We start from the raw sequence: 22,767 nt of genomic DNA on the forward strand, positions 1-22,767 counted from the left end.
GTTGATTCTCTCCTGACCTAATCTTTATCACGATGCTGTCAAAATGATTTTCCACCTCCAGCAATCCTGCCATGTTTAACAGTCAGCCCTCAGTTTTCTGTGCTGAGCAAGAGCCCTCCCTCCTCTTTCAGCTTCTTACCCATTTATTACTGCTGTGGACTCACGCAGTTTTTTCCCAATGGTTTGTAATTCATTACCATACTTAACTGTTTTGGTACTCAAAAGGTCCCAGATTTGACTGATGGGAGCCCCTTCAATCTGGTTCCTGTGTCCTTGTGACATGATCTCATTTTTATTTTTACAACTTTCCGCCACTTTTTTGATGAGCCCTGGTTTATTCTGGTGGGGAATGGTGTTAGAGAACATGAAGACCTGGTGCTAGGGGTGCTCATGGCTATCAGGGTGTCTTTGTTTTTCCATCCTCTCAGACAAATTCAGGAAATATATGCATAAATATTTATACACACACATATAAATATGCAAACACCCATTCATATACACATGATATACATGTGCACATAAACATGCTTATATACAGACTTATGTACATATTTTTTAAATCATAAGTTCATACCAGTACCTCCAACTCCAATTGCAATATATCCCCACAGGATTTTTTCTTGCCTTCCCCCATTCCCCATTAGTATGTCCTCTCCTCCACAGTGAAAATCCTAGCACCCAATAGCCTAGCGTGCTCACTTGCTCTCTCTCTCTGTCTCTCTCTCTCTCTCTCTCACGTGTGCTCAATCCTGTAACACATCTAAAATAGTTTCAGAATTGCTTTGCCCATACTCATACAATAAAACAAAACTGCTTACAGATTTTTTAGGTAGGATTCATTTGCAATTCTTATCCCCCACACCCCCCACCCCACACACACACGCCCCAGCACACTTGGGAGCTTGTTAGAAATCCTACTGAATCAGAAACTCTGGGGTACATCCTAGTAATTTGTGTTTTAAGAATTCCTTGAAGTGATTAGAATGCATGCTAAAGTTTGAGAAGTATGGCCCAAAATACGCAGCATGGGTTTGTTATGTGCGTATGTGTGTGCACACACATGTCGTGTGTTATGCAAAATACTACTTTAAACCTACTCTAAATAGACAGCCATAAAACAGGCCCAGTGCAGACTAATGGCATCCTACTGACACAGCATGGGTCTGGCAAAAGAAAATAAACCTCCAGTTCTTGATTCACCCCCTGGTGTCAGCCCAGTGGTGGCACAGGGGGTAGCCCAGAACCCTGCTCTTCCTCTGGGCATGAAATACCCTCAGTTGTCCAAGGGGATGCTCTGCAGCTCCACAGCCTCCCTCCCCTCTGCCGCAGGCACTTGGCAGTAAACTTGGCAAGTCAAGATGGAGGAGACTCTGTCAGTGCTGAAAGGCTCACAGCTATTAATCTGATCCTTTCTCCCTGTTCTCACCCAACTTCCTCTTTCATGAGAGTCACAAAACCCTCTACACCAGCCCTGAGCACTGTGGACACTTCCACCTCTGTGCCCGCCCCAACCCCATGCTTTTCTTCTGCCAGACTGTCTATGACAATCAGTGTAGCTGAATTGTACAGGGACAGTTTCATTGTGGGGAGGGGGAGAAAGGCTACCTGGACCTTCCCCAGTACCACAGAAAGATCCCATGAAGCAGGCTTTCCTAGATCTGAAATCATAGGAATTACCTGGTATTCTTCTTAAAGTACAGACTCCCAGGCCACTCTCCTAAAATTCTGATTTATTTGGTCTGTAAGTTTTGACAAGCGTATGGAATGATTCTTTTGATCTTGGAAAGTTTTAAAATACTGGCTTAGGAGCAAGTGGCCCTTCAACTTTACTGGGCATCTAAATTACCTGGGAAGTTTATTTAAAACATCTATCTGTGAATCCCACACTCAGAGAATCTAATTGAGTAGTACGGGATGGAGTTCCGGAATGTGTAGTTTGAACAAGCCACCCCTTCCTGCTCCCAGGTGATGATGTATTTGAGCGCACCTCAATTACAGTTCACACTCTGGACTCCATGCCCTCATTATTCAGAATGCGGTCCTGGACCAGCAGCTGGGTATCCCCTGGGAGCTTGTTAGAGGTTCAGAATCTCAGCCCCACCCTGACCTGCTGAATCAGAATCATCTTAACAAGATGTCCAGGTGATTCAAGTTTGAGACACACTGATTCAGAGCAGTGGTTCTCAGCCTTGGCTGTGGGTTAGCATCACCTGAGGAGCTTTTGAAAAATCCCAGGCTTAGGCCTCTGCTAGACTGAATAAATCACTATCTCTGGAAATGGATCCTAGGCATCCATGTTTTTAAAGTTTCTTAGTGGTACCAATTTATAACCAAGACTAAGAACTTCTGACAGTCCTTCCAGCCACTCCCACTGCAGAATCCAGGCCAGGTCCAAAGTCCAGAAGAAGGGAATGATACCTTTGCCCATGGATCCAGAGCCTCAATAGCCAGAGGTCGTGCCCAAAAGGCCCATCACTTAGCAGTTTCCAGAAGAAAAAGAAACAGAATGGTATCTCATTTCACCTTATCTATAAAACATTCTTCATCTGAGTTCTTCATCCCTTGAATTTGAATTTCTCCAAGACTATTCCCCTGGCATCCTCTCATTAATCTATTGTTATGGTTTCTACCACACAGACTCGGTGGATGTTTGCTGACGTTATCCATAAATCTGATCCTTATCTCCTCTATATTTAACGAGGGCATATATGGACCAGTCTCACCCAGACTTAGCAAGGAAGGACACTGTGTACTGCTGCCTTCTGGTGCCCAGTGCCCCCACCTGGGCACCTCATCTGGGGGGAGGCACTGATTGCCCTACTCCCAACTCACTTCAGTGTCCCAGCCAGAATTAATTTCCTCTGCACCTTCTGCTCCTGCAGCTCTGTTTCTCCAGACTGCTCCCTACCTGGCCCTGAAGCACAGGAGTGCTGGCAATACAGCTTCCTTCACCAAGGGCTCAGCCAACCTTCACTGACTTCTCAATGACACTTCAGAAATATCCCCAGAGTGCCATTAAACTGCTTCAAAATAACTATCCAGTAGGGAGATTAAGTATATCTCATAGAACTTCATTCTATGTATACATTTTCAAAAGTTAAAGACTTATGTCTTGGGTGTCTCTATTTTCTATGGAGCCACATCCAACTTATTTATCCAACAGAGATGCTAAGTATGCCAAAGAAATAATCCATGGTCTAGTCTCATTGTCTGGCAAGAGAGAGATGGGGAGGTAAATTAATTATATTGAAGGAGAGGCATTCTATGGGCATAGAAGACAACAGTTCTCCCCAGATAGGAGAGGGAGTGGAGAAGGCTTAGCAGAAAATAAGATGTTTGAGCTTGTCCTTGATTACATAGGGAACTTATTATATAGAAAAGGAAAAAAGAAAGGACATTCTGGGTGGAAGGAACAGCTTGAGCAAAGGAATAGAGGTGTGAACATTCACAGTGTATTTAGGAATGACTTCTGAGCACTGTGGTAGGAGTGCTGGGTAGTGGGTGGGCTGTAGTAGAAAGTGAGATGGGAAAGGTGTGTGGGGTCAGAGTGTCAATGTCCTTGAATACATGCTAGAGCAGCCTCCAAGGGCTTTTCTCTTGGGCTTTTGGGAGACCCCTGTGAAGCTAATTCTATAATACATGCCATTGGGAGAATAGCATTTACAATTTGATTCTACAGACAATTTTCCAGATGCAAACAAGGAAAACTTCACTAATTTGACTTTTTTTTTCTGGGTTTTTTGGGGGGGTTTTGTTGTTGTTGTTGTTTGTGACTGGCCAGTATGGGGATCAAACCCTGGACCTTGGTGTTTTTATCAGTGACATGCTGTAACCAACCAAGCTAACCAGCCAGCCCACTAATTTGAAATTGTAGAAAGTGTCTGATGACTTAGTGAAAACTCAAAATTGTAGGGGTTTTTTAAAGGGAATTCTTTTTTTAACTTTTAGTTTCTGTGACTATTAGAAATATATGCAGCTATTAATCTCAGAAGTAAGATTGATAAACTAAGACATACAATCCAAATAATCCTATATGAGATAAAAATGCATAATAAGCATGTAAGTCATCAGGTATGCCACTTATTTTGACTGTGGAATAAGCATCATAATTTGGGCATCCAATCACATATTTCCAATTGTTAGGAAATTATTAGCCCCAAACTATTGAGGGTCTTTTTAAAATGAGGGAAACTGGTGTAATAAAATTCCAGTGGATCAGGCATTAAAAGTAATTTAGGGAGTTTCAAGATGGCGGCGGCTGCGGCGGCTGGCGCGGAGTAGCTGAGGTGGAAAAGGTGGCCACTGGGCCTCAGGCAGCCGGGAAACTTGTGGACCTTCCTCTGGCCATCTCTTAAGGGAGGACTGCTGCTGCTGGCCGGTCGTGGGGGCTCAACGCCACTTTGCCCCCGGCAGGAGAGGCTGCCTCATTTACAGGCAACAGCTTTGAAGTGTGGAGCAGGAAAAGAACTGATTCTTAGCTGCAAAAGTGAGTCTTGAAACAGGGAACACGGCGCCAGGGCTGCTGTGGATGCAGCCAGGATCCCGGAGGCTGGGGCCACACTGAAGGCGGCCAGCTGCCCTATTCAGGATTCGAGGTTTCAGGCCGGCATTAAAGAAGACTCCTGGGAGCGCCCGAGCGGCGCCGCGACTGAACAGCCCGAGGCGGCAGCGCCGAGAACACAGAAGGCAACAAACCAGAGACAGAGCGAGCGCCCGACCTGGCACAGCACTGTGAGTGATCCCTGGCACAGCTCTGTTCGGGGGGTGGATGCACACGCGGCTCCCCGCCTGCACCACCAGGCCACTCACTACCCCGGTGCTGCCTCCATTTTCCCAGGTGCGGGCAGCTCCGCCCTGCTCGGCCATCACTGAGCCCATTTGCTTGGCCTGGCGCGGGGCTTTCCGGACCCTGCGGGCCGGCCTCCTCTCCCACTCCCTCCGCGGTTCTCTGGCAGGGCTGGGGGTGTGGGGCGTCCCGACCAGTTTTGGGAGGGCTAGGAAGTACGGGCGGGCCGACTGTCACTCCACCACACCCTGGACTCCGGCCCCGGTAAACTTCCTGTTACTGGGAGGCAGATACCATCTCTGCGACCACCAGTTTGGAAAAAAGCCTAACGAATTTCTGGTTGGGAATAGTGTGGTAGGAGAGTTCGCAGGTCCGCTTGAACCTGCCGGAGAGCAGGCTGCAGGCGGGCACTAGACTCGGTTTATACCGGGGGGATACAAAGGTGAACAAGACCCGAGAAAGATCTACACAGTGCTACAAAGGCACCCAGAGAGACCGGTCGTCTGTGCCTAGCAGAAACCTGGTAGACTTCCTGGGCGAGGCGGTGCTGAGCAGGGTCTTGAAGGCCCAGCTGATAGGCGAGGGGTGCAGAAGACACGCCCCAACCCAGCACAGTGTGCACAGAGGGGGGAGACTTGCGGCCAGGGAGGCGGAGACTCGACAGAAACCACACACCCGGTGGGGTCGCCACTGCACGATCTAACAGCCTGGGCCAGAGCACACGGAACGGGGAGAAGTCCTGTACAGAAAGTGAAAGCTCAACAGAGATCACACACCCTGTGGTACGTGATCCACCAGCCCAGCAAAGTACAAGCTGACCAGAAAGGTGGATCCCCGGAGAAGCCCAAGACCCGAGGCAACCACACACACAAGACACTAGAGGCCAACTGAGCAGTCACGGTGGGAGCCATACCAAATTGGCAACCACAGCAACATCCTAGTTAGTCATTAGTCTTAAACCGGTGGACTGTGAAACCCCCTGCCACAATGAATAAACACCAAAAAAAAGACACCAGAAATACAAAAAATCAAGAAAGTACACCACCAAAAGTTAATAAATCTCATACTCTAGATCCTATAGAACAAGAAGCCCTTGAAATAACTGACAAGGAATTTCGAGTGATAATTCTAAGGAAACTGAATGAGATACAAGAAAACTCAGCTAGACATCATGATGAAATGAGGAAAAGTATACAGGATCTGAAAGAGGAAATATACAAGGAAATCAATGTCCTGAAAAAAAATGTAGCAGAACTTGCTGAACTGAAGAAGTTATTCAGCGAAATAAAAAACACAACGGAGAGTTTAACCAGCAGGCTTGTCGAAGTTGAAGAGAGAACCTCTGAACTTGAAGATGGGCTGTTTGAAATAACACAAGCAGACAAAAAGAAAGAAAAAAGAATCAAGGACATTGAAGAAAATCTGAGAGAGATATCAGACAACCTTAAGCGCTCAAATATCCGAGTCATGGGTATTCCAGAAGGGGAGGAAAATGGAGATTCCATTGAAAACATATTCAACAAAATAGTGGCAGAAAACTTCCCAGGTATAGGAAAAATCACAGATCTTCAGATCCAGGAAGCTCAACGATCTCCAAACGTATTCAACCCAAAAAGGCCTTCTCCAAGACATGTCATAGTCAAATTGGCAAAACTCAGAGACAAAGACAGAATCTTAAAAGCTGCAAGAGAGAAGCGTCAAATCACCTATAAGGGAGCCCCAATCAGGTTAACATCAGACTTTTCATCACAAACCCTAAAAGCTAGAAAGGAATGGGATGATATTTTCAAAATACTAAAAGACAAAGATTGCCAGCCAAGAATACTCTACCCTGCAAGGCTATCCTTCCGAAATGAGGGGCAAATAGTATATTTCTCAGACAAACAAAAACTACGGGAGTTCACTACCACAAGACCACCCTTACAAGAAATCCTCAAGGGAGTACTGGGTTTGGTTCCTGAAAAATAACTACCACTGCCATAAAAACCTAAGAAAAATCTAAACCCGCTAGTACAATAAAAATGGCATTCATGAAGAGAAAACAAGCTAACAAAAACACTATCTACAACCTAAGGAACCAACAAACAAAGAAACCAAACAGTAAATCAGAAAGCAAGGAACAAAAGACACCTAAGACAACCAAACAACCAATAAAATGCTAGGAATAAATCAACACCTTTCAATAACAACTCTTAATGTTAAAGGCTTAAATTCCCCAGTTAAAAGACACAGACTGGCTGACTGGATCAAAAAGCAGGACCCAACTATATGCTGCCTACAAGAGACCCACCTCACCCATAAAGATTCACACAGACTAAGAGTGAAAGGATGGAAAAAGATTTACCATGCAAACAGAAAAGAAAAACGAGCTCGAGTGGCTATTCTTATATCTGACAAAATAGACTTTAAACTAAAAACCATAAAAAGAGACAATGAGGGACACTACTTAATGATAAAAGGACTGATCCATCAAGAAGACATAACAATCATAAATATGTACGCACCCAATGTTGGAGCAGCCAGATTTATAAAACAAACTCTATTAGACCTAAAGAAGGAAATAGACACTAATACCATAATAGCAGGGGACCTGAACACTCCACTGTCAATATTAGACAGATCATCTAGGCAAAGAATCAGTAGAGAAACACAAGATCTAAACAAGACTCTAGACCAATTGGAATTGGCAGATATCTACAGAACATTCCACCCAACAACCTCAGAATATTCATTCTTCTCATCAGCACATGGATCATTCTCCAAGATAGATCACATATTAGGTCACAAATCAAGTCTCAATAAATTCAAAAAAATTGCAATTATCCCATGTATCTTCTCAGACCACAATGGATTAAAACTAGAAATTAATAACAAACAAAACTCTGGAAACTATACAAACACATGGAAATTAAACAGCATTCTACTTAATGACATATGGGTCCAAGAAGAAATCAAGCAGGAAATCAAAAAGTTTATTGAAACTAATGAAAACAATGATACATCATACCAAAACCTGTGGGATACTGCAAAAGCAGTATTGAGGGGAAAATTTATTGCATTAAATGCTCACTTCAGAAGAATGGAAAGATGGCAAGTGAACAACCTAACACTTCACCTTAAAGAACTAGAAAAACAAGAACAATCCAATCCTAAAGTTAGCAGACGGAAAGAAATCATTAAGATCAGAGCAGAACTGAATGAAATTGAAAACCAAAAAACAATTCAAAAGATCAACGAATCCAAAAGTTGGTTTTTTGAAAAGATAAATAAAATTGACAAACCATTAGCATGGCTAACAAAAAAAAGAAGAGAGAAGACTCAAATAACAAAAATTAGAAATGAAAAGGGCGATATTACAACTGATTCATCTGAAATACAAGGAATCATTCGAGACTACTATAAACAACTATACGCCAACAAATTTGAAAATCTGGAGGAAATGGATAAATTTCTGGACACACACAAGCTCCCAAAACTGAACCGTGAAGACGTAGAAAATTTGAACAGACCAATAACAATAAAGGAGATTGAAGCTGTTATCAGAAGGCTCCCAACAAAGAAAAGCCCAGGACCAGATGGATTCACAGCAGAATTTTACCAAACATTCAAAGAGGAATTGACACCGATTCTTTACAAACTATTCCAAAAGATTGAAACGGACGCAAATCTCCCAAACTCATTCTATGAAGCAAACATCATCCTGATACCAAAACCAGGTAAAGATATAACCAAAAAAGAAAACTACAGGCCGATATCCTTGATGAATATAGATGCAAAAATCCTCACTAAAATACTAGCAAACAGAATACAGCAACACATACGAAAAATTATTCATCACGATCAAGTGGGATTCATCCCAGGGATGCAAGGTTGGTTCAACATACGCAAATCAATAAATGTGATACACCATATTAATAAACTCAAACACAAGGACCATATGATCATCTCTATAGATGCTGAAAAAGCATTTGATAAAGTTCAGCACTCATTCATGACAAAGACCCTCTATAAGTTAGGTATAGAGGGAAAGTATCTCAACATAATTAAAGCCATATATGCCAAACCCACTGCCAATATCATCCTGAATGGAGAAAAGCTGAAAGCTTTTCCTTTAAGAACAGGCACTAGACAAGGATGCCCACTCTCACCACTCCTATTCAACATAGTGTTGGAAGTACTAGCCAGAGCAATCAGAGAAGAGAAGGAAATAAAGGGCATCCAGATTGGAAAAGATGAAGTCAAACTGTCCCTGTTTGCAGATGACATGATCCTATATATCGAACAGCCTAAAACCTCTACAAAAAAACTGTTGGAATTGATAAATGATTTCAGCACAGTAGCAGGATACAAAATCAACACACAAAAATCAGTAGCATTTCTTTTCTCCAATAGTGAACATGCAGAAGGAGAAATCAAGAAAGCCTGCCCATTTACAATAGCCACCAAAAAAATAAAATACTTAGGAATTGAGTTAACCAAGGAGGTGAAAAATCTCTATAATGAGAACTACAAACCACTGCTGAGAGAAATTAGAGAGGATACAAGAAGATGGAAAGATATTCCATGCTCTTGGATTGGAAGAATCAACATAGTGAAAATGTCCATACTACCCAAAGTGATATACAAATTCAATGCAATCCCCATCAAAATTCCAAAGACATTTTTCTCAGAAATGGAAAAAACTATTCAGACATTTATATGGAACAATAAAAGCCCACGAATAGCCAAAGCAATGCTCAGCAAAAAAAATAAAGCTGGAGGCATAACACTACCTGACTTTAAGCTATACTACAAAGCTATAATAACCAAAACAGTATGGTACTGGCATAAAAACAGACACACTGACCAATGGAATAGAATAGAGAATCCAGAAATCAACCCTCACACTTACTGCCATCTGATCTTTGACAAAGGCACCAAGCCTATTCACTGGGGAAGGGACTGCCTCTTCAGCAAGTGGTGCTGGGATAACTGGATATCGATATGCAGGAGAATGAAACTAGATCCATACCTCTCACCGTATACTAAAATCAACTCAAAATGGATTAAGGATTTAAATATACACTCTGAGACAATAAAACTTCTTAAAGAAAACATAGGGGAAACACTTCAGGAAATAGGACTGGGCACAGACTTCATGAATACGACCCCAAAAGCACGGGCAACCAAAGGAAAAATAAACAAATGGGATTATATCAAACTAAAAAGCTTCTGCACAGCAAAAGAAACAATTAAAAGAGTTAAAAGACAACCAACAGAGTGGGAGAAAATATTTGCAAAATATACATCTGACAAAGGATTAATATCCAGAATATATAAGGAACTCAAACAACTTTACAAGAAGAAAACAAGCAACCCAATTAAAAAATGGGCAAAAGAGCTAAGTAGGCATTTCTCTAAGGAAGATATCCAAATGGCCAACAGACATATGAAAAAATGCTCAACATCACTCAGCATCCGGGAAATGCAAATCAAAACCACATTGAGATACCATCTAACCCCAGTTAGGATGGCTAAAATCCAAAAGACTATGAACGATAAATGCTGGCGAGGCTGCGGAGAAAAAGGAACTCTCATACACTGTTGGTGGGACTGCAAAATGGTGCAGCCTCTATGGAAAATGGTATGGAGGTTCCTTAAACAATTGCAAATAGATCTACCATACGACCCAGCCATCCCACTGTTGGGAATATACCCAGAGGAATGGAAATCATCAAGTCGAAGGTATACCTGTTCCCCAATGTTCATCGCAGCACTCTTTACAATAGCCAAGAGTTGGAACCAGCCCAAATGCCCATCATCAGATGAGTGGATACGGAAAATGTGGTACATCTACACAATGGAATACTACTCAGCTATAAAAACGAATGAAATACTGCCATTTGCAACAACATGGATGGACCTTGAGAGAATTATATTAAGTGAAACAAGTCAGGCACAGAAAGAGAAATACCACATGTTCTCACTTATTGGAGGGAGCTAAAAATTAATATATAAATTCACACACACACACACACAAACTGGGGGGGGGGGAAGAAGATATAACAACCACAATTATTTGAAGTTGATACAACAAACAAACAGAAAGGACATTGTTGGGGGGGAGGGGGGAGGGAAAAGGGAGGGAGGTTTTGGTGATGGGGAGCATTAATCAGCTACAATGTATATCAAAAAAAATAAATAAATAAATAAATAAAAATAAAAAAATAAAAAAAAATAAAATAAAAAAAAAAAAAAGATAAAAAAAAAAAAAAAAAAAAAAAAAGTAATTTAGGAATTTAGAAATCAAAACTCTTGGGCCACCTATGAGAAAAGAGCCATATTACCCTTTGCTACCGACCAAACAAGCAGGTGTGAGGCAGTGGCTTCTCTTCCCACCAGTTCCTTTGAAGCTGCAATACAGGGAGCGAGCTTCATGGCAGGAAGGGTCAGGCTGGTGGGCGTCTCTTCCCGACAGTATGGGGAAGCTCGCACCTGTGTTCAGGAAAGTGTGTGCATGTGAGCATGAGTGGCCAGCAGGAGGACAGTGCAAGTGTCACAGAGGTATGAAGTACCCTCATTCAGTGGAGATTCCCAGCTCACCTTTCTAGCTCAGGTTCAGCCTGAGCCACAGTGAAACAACAAAGGAGGGAAGACAAAGTTTGTGGGAAAATGAACTAAGATATTCTAGACGCACACAAAAGGGCTGTTTGAGGGGGTCAGGAAAGCAAACGCCGGTAGGATTCTCTGCTTCCCTCCAGTCTGTGCCTGAGGAACGGTGGGGACACATCAGGTCTCCTCCAGTGCAATCACCCTGCACTGGCTCAAGTCCCAGCTCCACCACTGACTGTCAGAGTGACCCTGGTTGGGCCAGTCCCTTACCCTCACTGAGCCTCAGGCTGGTCATCTGTCAACTACAGATAATAACAGCACCATAGCTGTCGTGAGGCCCTATGAGGCAATTTAGTTCCCCTATGGGGCCTAGCATGGGCAATCCTGTTCCACCCCTATCGGGCTCAAGCAACCTCTCCCCTCCTTTTATCCCAAAGTCCAAGGCTCCACTTCTCCTGGTACAGCGATGGAGCTTTACCTAGAGAAGAGAGGTCAATCAAAATGTTTTATACGCTGACTCTGGAAGGTATACCCACGGGAAGGCAGGCCTCTGTCCTGGACAGCTCTGTTAAAGAAGCAAACGGTGGGTGGGGAAGGGGAGTGGTGAGAGGTCTGGAGCCGTTTCTGACCTGAATGGGATGGAGCAGGCCTCTCCTGGCTTTAGTCCAAGCCCTCTGCTCCCCATACTTCCTTTTCCATGGGGTCAGCTGTTTCCTTCAGCTTCTTCTCAGAGCTGATATCCACTTGGAGACAGCTGTCCCTGCTCCCCTGCACCCTTCCTGACACTAGACTCACCTGGTTCCTCTCCCGGGCCAGCGTGGCTGTGCTGCCCACTCTGCTGCCCGAACTCTCCTCCCCCAGCTTCCTGGACTGGCAAACTGCTGTCCTTTCAGCCACACGGAGACAAGTTTGGCTGACAACTGGCCCACTGCTGCTGGGCCACTCACCTTGGCTGCAGGTTCCCTGGGCACCGCTTCACACTGCTTCAGCTCCTGCCCCTGATCACCATCCTGGGGAAAGTTTTCATGGTATGTTCAGGGTTCTCCCCTCTGCCTCCAGGGCAGAGTGGGGTTTGAGGCTGAAGTCTCCCACTAACCAACTGTGTGCCCAGAGGCAAGTCACCTAATCTTGTGGACAGTGTTTCATCTACAAAAAAAGGAAGAACACCCATCTCTACCTCATCTGAGTTTTGTGGGGATCACATGGGAAGATTTTTATGGAGGTATTTTAAGCACTGTAAAGGAAGATACAGGGGTGAGATATAGTGATATTCAGCACTGGGAATGTCTGCACCCACAAATTCACGGGCACACAGCAAATGTAGCTTGTATCCAGCAGGTTCCAGCTTGTTCCCAGACAATCTTTGCAGGAGTTCACTTCCCATGCAAAGGCTGTCCCTATCAGTTAGAACTCACTGGTGTTGCTTTTCAAGTTGCACATGGTGCTGTGCCCTCTGAATTTGCCGCTTAAGAGCTGCCTCACTCCAAAAACAATAGGGGGACCAGTTTACAAAAATATATATAGCACAGCAAAATAACTCAAGGCAAGGCAGGTAACATTCTGACTCAGGATTCCTGGAGTCTGAGCTCTAATCCTGAAGCTGTCATGGTCAATCCTCTGGCTCTGTAGTCTGCATAGTGGATACTGGCCTGGAAAACAGGCTCAGGAACAGACCTGCCCCCATTTACCTGCATAGTTCCCCTATATGTGTCTCTGCCTTTCCCTGTCTTGTTTTATTGGAATCTGTATGTATGCTTACTCATCCACAAGTACTGTCTTACAGAGCTTACTTTGAAAAGTAGCTTCTGCTGACAAGAGAGGGTCTTTAGGGGCTCAGTGAACACGAGCAGCCAACCACCTCTTGTCCTTGCCACAGCCCAGGGGAGGTTCCCTCTCAGTGGTCATTGGGGGTGAGAGCAGAGAGCTCATTCCGGGTGTGTGCCCAGCTGCTGCTTTTAAAAACAACTTTATGGAGATGTAATTTATATACCATGCAATTCATCCATTTAAAGTGTATAATTCAGTGGTTTTTAATATCATCATAGAGCTGTACAACCATCACCACAGTTAATTTTAGAACATTTTCATCATCCCCCGAAAAAAGAAACCCTGTACCCATTAGCAGTTACTCCCATTCTCCCCACCATCCCCACAGCCATAGGCAACCACCAACCTACCACCTGTCCCTATGGACGTGCCTATTCTGGCCCACATGCTTTTTGATGCTTTTGAAGCTGCCTGAAGGCCCAAGCTCTCCTGAGTAGGGTGTACAGAGATGTCACTGCTAAGCCTGTCAGGAGTCTGGGTAATAGACCCAGGCTGGCTCTTGAGCATTTCAGGGTACATTTTGCCTTACCAGTGCACCCCCACTTGCAAAGGAGCTCAGGGCCTTAATAGCTTCCTGGACCTTCCTCTCCAAACCTCCCTGAGCCCAGACCTCCCTGAGTGACTCGGCATCACGGGCCTACCTGCTCAGGAGCACTTGGCCCTGCCAGCTGCCGAGGAGTTTCAGTTTTCAGCATTGGCATTGGCCTTTAGGGTGAAGACACTGGGTCTCCAGCAGGCTTTTATTAAAACACCAAGCTGCCTTTAGATGGCAAGGCAACGTCACGGTGCCCTGGAAATGTTGGCCTTTCCTCTTTACTTCTCTCTGGCCCACTTCCCCTGCAATGACATTGGGACAACACTTGAGCAGTTGTATGAAGGGAGAAAATACTTGGCCAGAGTGTAAGTACAAGCCACATGTGAGTGGGTAAACTTCGCATTCAGTCTCCTTCCTCAACCCAGTAGTGTCAGGCTACTGAAGAAATCTGATTTGAAATCACCCACCCCTCATTCTTCCCTGGGACCCCTCATTCCCTTTGCCTTGCCTTCCAGGCTTCTCTGTGCAGACTTTGAGGCCAAAATTGTCTTCTCCTCAGGTTAAGTTTCTAAATTTCCTTCAACTGATCGAATGCAATACCTTACAGAGGTGTTGTCAGAATCAAATAATGTCTTTAAAGTGACAGACACATGGTTTACTACTCACTGGGCTCCATCCACATCTTGTTTTACCAGATACCATAGCTCCTAGAAGTGTGCCAATCCCTGATTTTTCACTTCTCTGTGCATATCCGCCCCACCCCCAAACCATGCACTTCTCCATATTTCTCCTTAGTGTGATTAAAATAAGCTAGAATTTTCAAAAGGGCCTTTGAATAACTCAATTTATTGACATCTCATTTTCTAATCTCACAAAACCTGATGACACTGTTCACTAAGCACTCAGATCTTGGTCCCTTTCCTGCTTCATCTGAAGGTGCTCTGCCCCAAAGGCCTTTTCTCCCCAGTCTGCCCCAGCTCGGCCTTCCAGGAGTGAGGTTGAGGCAGTGGGACATGGACAGTCTGACAAGAGGGAGAGTGGACTGGAGGGGTGGCCCAGGTGTCCCTACAGTGAACAGTTCAACCTCACACTTCCCCAGGTGCCCACTTATTACGTAGAAACCAGTAGTCCCAGACAGGGTCTGCTCTGCCTGCTGCTTCCCCTGGAGTGAGGTTGAAGGCTGTTTGCACACATCAAGACACCTAGAAGGGACTGTAAGTCATTTAGTCCAATCCCTTCATTTTACAGTTAAGTAACCTGGACCCAGGCATTCAACTAATTAATGACAGAGCCAGAACCAGAATCCATGACTTCTGACAACTAATGCAATGCTTTTTCCATGACACCACCTCCTTTGTAGTCTGGGAATATAGAGTACACCCTGATTATACCTGGACCCATGGTATGCTTTCAGTAAGTACACACCGGAACATATACAGCTCTACTGCGTACAGGAAGACGGCTTTATTCTTATCAAAAATCCCATCCTGCATAAAGCAGCGAACTCTGGGACAAATGTCCAAACACATCAGGAAGCATGTTACACATTTGTTCTACAGTTACAAATTTATTCTACAGTTTTAATGAAAAAGCAGAAACTCAGTAAAAAAAAATATAAAGTATCTGTTGTTTAATTGCTCAGAGTCCTAGGAGGACAAGTGCTTAACAAGTGCTTAATGTTTGCAGAGTCTGTGGTGGTGGTGGTGGTTGTTCTGATCTCTGAAGTTCATGAGGTTGAAGCAACTGTGAGGAGTGCAAGTCTGTGTTTGTCACCTTCATTCAGGTGCACATGGATCTGGATTACTTGCAGGTCTGGCTGATGTCCTTGCAGAGTCATTACTAGTGCTTTTTGAGAAGCCGTAAAAGATGAAGATGATGCAATGGAAAAGTCCACATAGTTGCTATATAGTCCAAAAGAGAAAGTTTGCCTTGGAAATTCTTTATTTTTTTTTTTTTACTTTTTTTTTTTTTCCTGGCTGGTACAGGGATCAAACCCTAGACCTTGGTGTTATCAGTACCACGCTCTCACCAACTGAGATAACCGGCCTACCTTGGAAATTTTTTAACCAGGGTAATGATAGACTTTGGAAACCAGGAGAGGCAATGCAGCTGTTCATTCATTGACTCAGAGGGCTTTAGAGCATGAAAGGTTCTTAGAATACAGTGTGCTCATTCAGAGATCTGCAGAAAAAGAGATCGGATGATGTGTCCAAGTGTTTATACCACAGACTGAGCAAAGATTCAAGCCTGGTGTGTAAATCTAATGTTTACACTTGCGTCAACTAAAGAAGGAAGAAGTATCAGTAAATTAATTTGCAAAGATCTAGAATACTTCTTAAGAATTTATAGTTTTAATGATCACTTCGACATATATTATTTAATGCTTGTTACCCTCTCATGAGGTAAGAAAGCCATTGCCCTCCATTCTGTAGCTAGGGACACTGAGCTCAAAGAAGGTGAGGGACTTGCTGAAGATCACACATCTATCAGTGGCCACAGAGCTAGGCTTCAGCTGTGTTTTTTGAGTCCAGGTTCATCAAAGAAGTTGTATTATAAATCCATCTGGCTTTATAAATGTCTCTCAGGCCGAGAACTAGCCAGTTAGCTCAGCTGGTTAGAGCGTTGTGCTGATAACACCAAGGTCAAGTGTTCAGATCCCCATACCGGCCAGCTGCCAAAAAAAAAGTCTTCTAGACCAAACATGTCTATGCCCACATATTCCCAGACAAATTACTGGCAGACTTTTGCATAACTTAATCAGCGCTTTAGATATAATAAAGTCCTTTTTATCATTAAATCAAAAAATGGATATTAGTTGATATACAAATGCTTGACTGATAACTGATTCTAGGATATTACTAAATATCATGGGTTCTAACACAGGGCCTCTTAAAGTCTAGGCAGTGAAAAACTAGTTGTTTGTTGGTTTGTTTCTAATTACCACATGTCCTGGACCAGTAGTTTTGATAAGACAATAAAAAATGTATTATTAGAAAAATCATCACACTTGAATGTTGTAGTAATGTCAAACTGCCATAAACATTTCTAATTGCTTACTCTCAATTTTCTGTACTGATCTTGTTGCAGGTCAGTAACAGTTCACAGACCAGCACAGGTCTGCCAATCACACTTTGAGAAGCACTGTTCTAAGGAACGCCATTCCTGAGAGAAATTCACTGAATAAATGTTCGTTGATCAAATAAGTTTGGGAGACCCCATAAGCTGCAAAGTGTTGAAGCACATTAGCGTGTTAAAGGCTCTGAGAAGTTCTGCATTTAAAAAGCTTGTTTAGTCATTAACTCAGCATTACTCAAACTGACTTGTCCTCACAACTCATTGTTCATGAAATACCCGTCAACATCCTGCAAATTTGTATTTCTTGAAACACACTTCGCTCTGCCTTGCTACTATGAGCAAAGCATAGTCCCTATGCATGCCTGAAACAGAAGCCTCTGTCCTTTGCCTCTGAGCATGTCCTCATGCTCTGTCTTTTTTTTTTTTTCTTCTTACAATCTTTTATTGCCATAGTGTACTGCTGTGAATTTTCCTATCTTCCATGCCTACATCTACTTCCTGCATAGTACTCACTATGGGTGACCTAACCCACAGAGATCAAATTCACCTGTCTGACTGTCAAAACAACCCCACTACACTTTGCCACTGCATCCGGCAAATATGTCTGCTTGCCCACCTTCATGGAGGTGATTCATGACAGGTCTCCTTCATCTTCAGTACTACCCTTCACTAGCAATTGGAATCCCCTTCCCCTAATCCAGTTCTATGCTAAACATTTCTCTATTTTTAATGGAAGCTATACACCCACACAAAAAAATATTACTGTCACATAAAACACATGCATTGCTGTTCCCTAAGCAGCAATACTTCTTGTCACATTCCACTTCCAGTCCCTTACTCTCTCTACCTCGCACACTTGTGTGGCCTCTCAGGGCCTTCAGTCAGCAATTTCCTACCTTTTGATGGATAATCTCTACCCTGAAATGAATTCCACAGAAATTCCAAAGCATCGCTCTCATTCATATTCTCTTAACAGCTCTAAAGACTATATAGTCCTGTGAAAGCTTCTGGAAGTATGATTTTATTTCTGTGGGTAGCTTTTCCTTGTCTCCTCTGGTCACCAAGTAACCCTCAATAAGCTTTAGTCTATTCTCTGTTCTACTGATGTCTCTGCTTTCTTATTCAGCAACTCCAACTTCGGCAGCGTTCTCTCCAGATGTATCCACATCCATTTATTCAGACACCACCCCCAATGACCCACATGGTACTGAGCTGCCTTTGTCATCTGCACTTTGCCAGGATGCTCTAGAGATACAGAGCGAGTCTCCCAGGGTTCCTGCTCCAAGGGAATCTCATTTCCCAGCTTCTGACACTGTAACGTCTACAGTACTTGAGATCTCAGGGCAAGAACTTCCAAACTGCATTTCCCCAACATTGGTACTGTATGAGATGTTAAAAGACAGTCTCCACCAAAGAGAGTTCTGAGGTTAAATAAATTTGGGAAACAGATTTATGTGTGCTAACACATACACAAATGATGAATTTTGAGGAAGAAGCTATATATAACAGGTTTCTCTAAATGTCCCTGACCTGCAAACCATCCTTTCAAAGAACCCCTGTTTGAGACACTACTGTTCCTCTGATGCCATTTGGGAAATGCTGGCCCAGGGGTAGCTTCTGCCTCCTCAGTCCTGCCAAGTGCTGAGCAGCTGATTCAAACATACATCCTGGTTGGGTGAAATAGATATCTCTTTGGGATTTCCCTCAGCTCTGCCTTTTGAATGATAAGCAAGTTGAGGCTTTACTCAACATTCAGTTATTTACTTTTCCATAGTATGTGTTCTGTGTAATTTACCATCTAGAGCCCTAGTGACTTCCAAATCTGTGTTTCTAGCCCAGACCTCACCCCTGAGCTCTAGACCCCATACATTTTGCTGTCTGCTGGACAACCACGTATTGGAGATCTTTAACAGAACGTCTAGCAAGCACTTCAAATGCAATTTGTCCCACATAGAAATGATTACTGCCCTCATGAAATTCATTTCTCCAGGCGCATTCCCTAATGGCCCCATTGCTACCATCCAACCAGAACCTGACAGGTGTTCTGAACTCTAGTCTCCCAGCCAAGTTGTCAGTAAGTCCTCTTGATTCTCCCTCCCAAGAAGCTCTTCTCTATCAACGGCCATTGTCTGATTTTGGGTCCTCATTACAGTGGTTTTTTTCACGGGCTTCTATCTTTGGTCAGGTTTTGTGGGAAGCAGACTGTCAGTCTCTGAGATCTGCATGCAGGAAGGTTATCTGACAGTGCTGTGGAGGATAACCCTGTGCGGGGAGTGGGGCGAGTGAGCTGAACTGCGATGTAGTTGCAAGAATAGCCTCAACCAATCCTATGGGGTGCTCTGCAGCTGAATGACCATTTAGACTTGTCCTAATTTGATGAAAGGGGTGGGGATAGGCGGGTTCTAAACTGACACAGTCCCACTCTCCTCGACCGCCACCCTCCATACCCCCATCTCCTATTCCTCCTCCACCCCACTGGATGTGGGCACCTCCCATCCCACCAGGGTGGCATCACCTATGGCAGAGGACAATTTGAAGAATGGATCTCACCTGAGAGCCACGAACCACCAGCTCTTCCAGCAGCTGGAGGAACAAGTGTGCCTCAGTCCCTAAGGGGAATTTGGGTGGTATATGACCACACCCGCCAGAGCGTCCTTGTCCCTAATCTTGCTGCATTCCAGTCCATCACCCACATCACCAGAGGGGTTTTTTAAACCCAGATTTAATTGCACCATACTCTTGCTCAAAACCTTCCAGTAACTCCTCCTTACCTACAAGATAATTCAAATCTGATCTCTGTCCACCCATCAAGTCTCATCTTCCACATCTTTCCTACTTGTATCCGCTCTTGTGCCACTAATGCCAATCTGCTAATACTTACCAGTCCTTCATAAATGCTGCTCCCTCTATTTGGAGTGATTTCTCCCCACTTCTTTCACTAGCAGACCTCTATTCACCCTTTAGGACCCATCTTAAGCACCTCGTCTGCAAAGCCTTCCTTAATATCCTCAAGCAGAGGTAATATCCTGTATTCTCTTTCTACATTCCTACAGGTATTTGCTGAAGTGTCCACTAAACTGACCTCCTCAAGAGTAAAGCCTGTGTTATGTTCATTTTTGAATGTGAATGAATGAATCAATCAGCCATGTGCATCAGTATTGTACAGGCTGGTTCTGCATGGGCTGATTCAAACTAACTAGAGTTGATTGACTTCAGGCTAGTCAGCTTTTTCAGGGACTTAATTTAGTTGCCCGGTGAGAGCTATAGGCACCTGAGGGGAGGGGCTCTATTTGGGGAATCTCACTTGGTTCAATGCTCTGAGGGAATTAGGCGTTTAATAAATACTTCTTGTTATGTTGATGCTGCCCCTCATGGTGGATAAGGGCATACGAGGTGTGCTGTAAAAGGGACCAGAGTCTCAACTTGCCTGACAGTCTCTCTTCTGTGATTGACCTCTGCTCTCGTGTCCATTCTGAAATTCTTACTCTTATATTTACTAATGGTCGGACCAGTGGTTCCTTAAGTGGGGTGAATATATTCCAGAGCCTGGGCAGGCTGATGCATCTGTAGAAGAAAATTCTCATGTCTATTGATTTTTATTTCACCCCTTTAACCTTTAAAATTTTTTGTATTTTGTGTATGCTTTATAATGTGCACAGTATAGTAGTATAGTAACACATGTACATAATTTATAAATCATCTGAGAGTACTTCAAAAAGTTCATGGAAAAACAGAATTAAAAGATAATATGAATCTTTCCAAAAACTTTTTGAAGTGCCCTCATATGAAGGAGTATACAGTCAAAACATTTTTTACTAAGTAGTACATTATTTTAAAAAATTTGGAGACCCCTAGATTGGACTTCAAAGCCAAGACTTCTTCAGCCTTCCCCCATCAGGTCTTCAGATTGTTGAGCTGATTGGTACTAATGGGCACCCGAGGCTTTAGGGGAACTGTGAAATGCAGGATCTGGAGCAGCTGGGGAGAGCACAGAGGATGAACTTAGCAAAGTGTATGAGCTATCTAGTAAGGGGCTGAGAACTCGGGATGCACAGAGGTATGAGGTAAAGCAGGAGGCATCAGCAGGCAGGGCAACCAATGGGAAATATGAAATGAGGTATGAAGGTAGCAGTCCCTACCCCTCCCAGGAAGCATGCCCCATCCGCCTCTCACCATGGTTAGAGTGAGAGGCTGCCAACAGATAGCAGTCGGCAGTGTCTGCTCCAGAATGCCTACATAGGGGGACGAAGAAGCAGCAGTCCGATTGGAGTCAGGGCATAGGAGCCTTGTCTTAAAGCTGCATTATATAACCAGAGCACTATTTTTACTTGGGTAGTGTGGTTATTTGGGATGACTGTAGGGACTGATTGATGGTGGAGATGGGGACAGGGCAGGTGCATTGTTAGCAATGCAGCCCTTAGTGCCCTTTGGCAGGTGGAAGCTAGTGAGCCACATTAGGCTGGAAAGAGGAGTACAGTATCTAAGATGGGGAGAGACCCTGATCCAGCACCAAACCCTGGAGGCCTGAGGGCCGCACTGGGGTGGTATGCCAGAATAGCTCTAGCAGCCAAGAAGCAGCTTCATGATACAGGAATGGGCTTCTCAGTAGGAGGCCAGGTAAGGGAAGAGGGCAACTCCAAGATCAAGACCTCCACAAAGAGCAAAAAGGACAGACAGACTCCAAAGGTGAACGTGGCTAAGCTAGATGGTACGGAAGAGCGATTCACACTTCCACAGTTCCTGGCTCCACTGAAGAATCAGTGGAAGGTTGTTTGATGGGCAAGGTGGGACACTGTATACAGAGTTTTCTCATATAAAGAGTTTCCTGGAAAACTAAAAAGATCAGAAGGAAAACAAATGGAATTCCTTTTTACTAAGTGTTTAGACTCTCATCTAGGCTCTTAATGTTCTACCAGCAGCAGACTGTAAACTTTTGAGAGCTACAACCACTTCTTGCTGACAACACCTTGCATTTGTCAAGTTAGTATAAACTTTTACATACACTATTTCATACCACAACCCAGCAAGGTAGGTATTCTCATATTCATTTTGCAGATGGAGAAATAAAATTTCAAAGCGATAAGTCCGTTTAGCCAGAACCTTACATTCTCCAGATGAGGAGTCTGAGGCCCAGATGGAGTTAACTGACTCACAGGACAAAGAGCAGATACTTATCATAGTCAGAACCCATGCACAGGTCTCACAGAACCCCACCTACATCCCAATTCCTCATCCTTTTGTTACACTTCCCTCCCAGCCCCTCATGGCACTTCAATCAGAAGTCAGCGGACAGAAAGCAGGCCATGAGGAACAGCTAACAAATTCTATTCGGCTCTGCCTTTCTGCTCTTGAGTCTCCCGGGTAATGTGTTCTAACATCTTCTGTGTTTCTTTGCAGCATGCAAAAGGAAAGAGCAAGAGCATGGGAAAGATAGAGGCAACACACCCAAAAAGCCCAGGTTGGTCTTCACAGATGTCCAGCGTCGAACTCTACATGCAATATTCAAGGAAAATAAGCGTCCATCCAAAGAATTGCAAATCACCATTTCCCAGCAGCTGGGGTTGGAGCTGAGCACCGTCAGCAATTTCTTCATGAACGCAAGGAGGAGGAGTCTGGACAAGTGGCAGGACGAGGGCAGCTCCAATTCAGGCACCTCATCTTCTTCATCAAGCACTTGTACCAAAGCATGAAGGAAGAACCACAAACTAAAACCTCGGTGGAAAAGCTTTAAATAAAAAAAATTTTTTTAAAGACCAGGACCTCAAGATAGCAGGTTTATACTTAGAAATATTTGGGGAGAAAAAAAAAAAAAGTGTTATTTATAGTCCAAAGAAACCAAAGACTTAGCCCACCTGCATTCTGACTTTGTTTGGAGACACACACTTCAGCGGGGCGACGACTTGGCAAGAAAAATTCTGAGCGGGAAAACACCACTGGATTTCATACTTTCAGT

At 43.9% G+C, this 22,767-nt stretch overlaps 1 protein-coding gene across 1 annotated transcript in view; it reads left to right on the top strand.

The window, feature by feature from the left end:
- ONECUT1 (one cut homeobox 1) overlaps positions 1-22,504 on the top strand; it is a 39,759-nt gene extending 17,255 nt beyond the window's left edge. The window contains exon 2 of the mRNA XM_063092117.1: positions 22,212-22,504. Coding sequence (XP_062948187.1) covers positions 22,212-22,504 — 293 coding nt within the window. The remainder of the gene's footprint in view (positions 1-22,211) is intronic.
- The last annotated feature ends 263 nt before the right edge of the window (positions 22,505-22,767 follow it).

The sequence above is a fragment of the Cynocephalus volans genome, chromosome 3, assembly GCF_027409185.1.
Source record: "Cynocephalus volans isolate mCynVol1 chromosome 3, mCynVol1.pri, whole genome shotgun sequence".
NCBI lineage: Eukaryota > Metazoa > Chordata > Mammalia > Dermoptera > Cynocephalidae > Cynocephalus > Cynocephalus volans.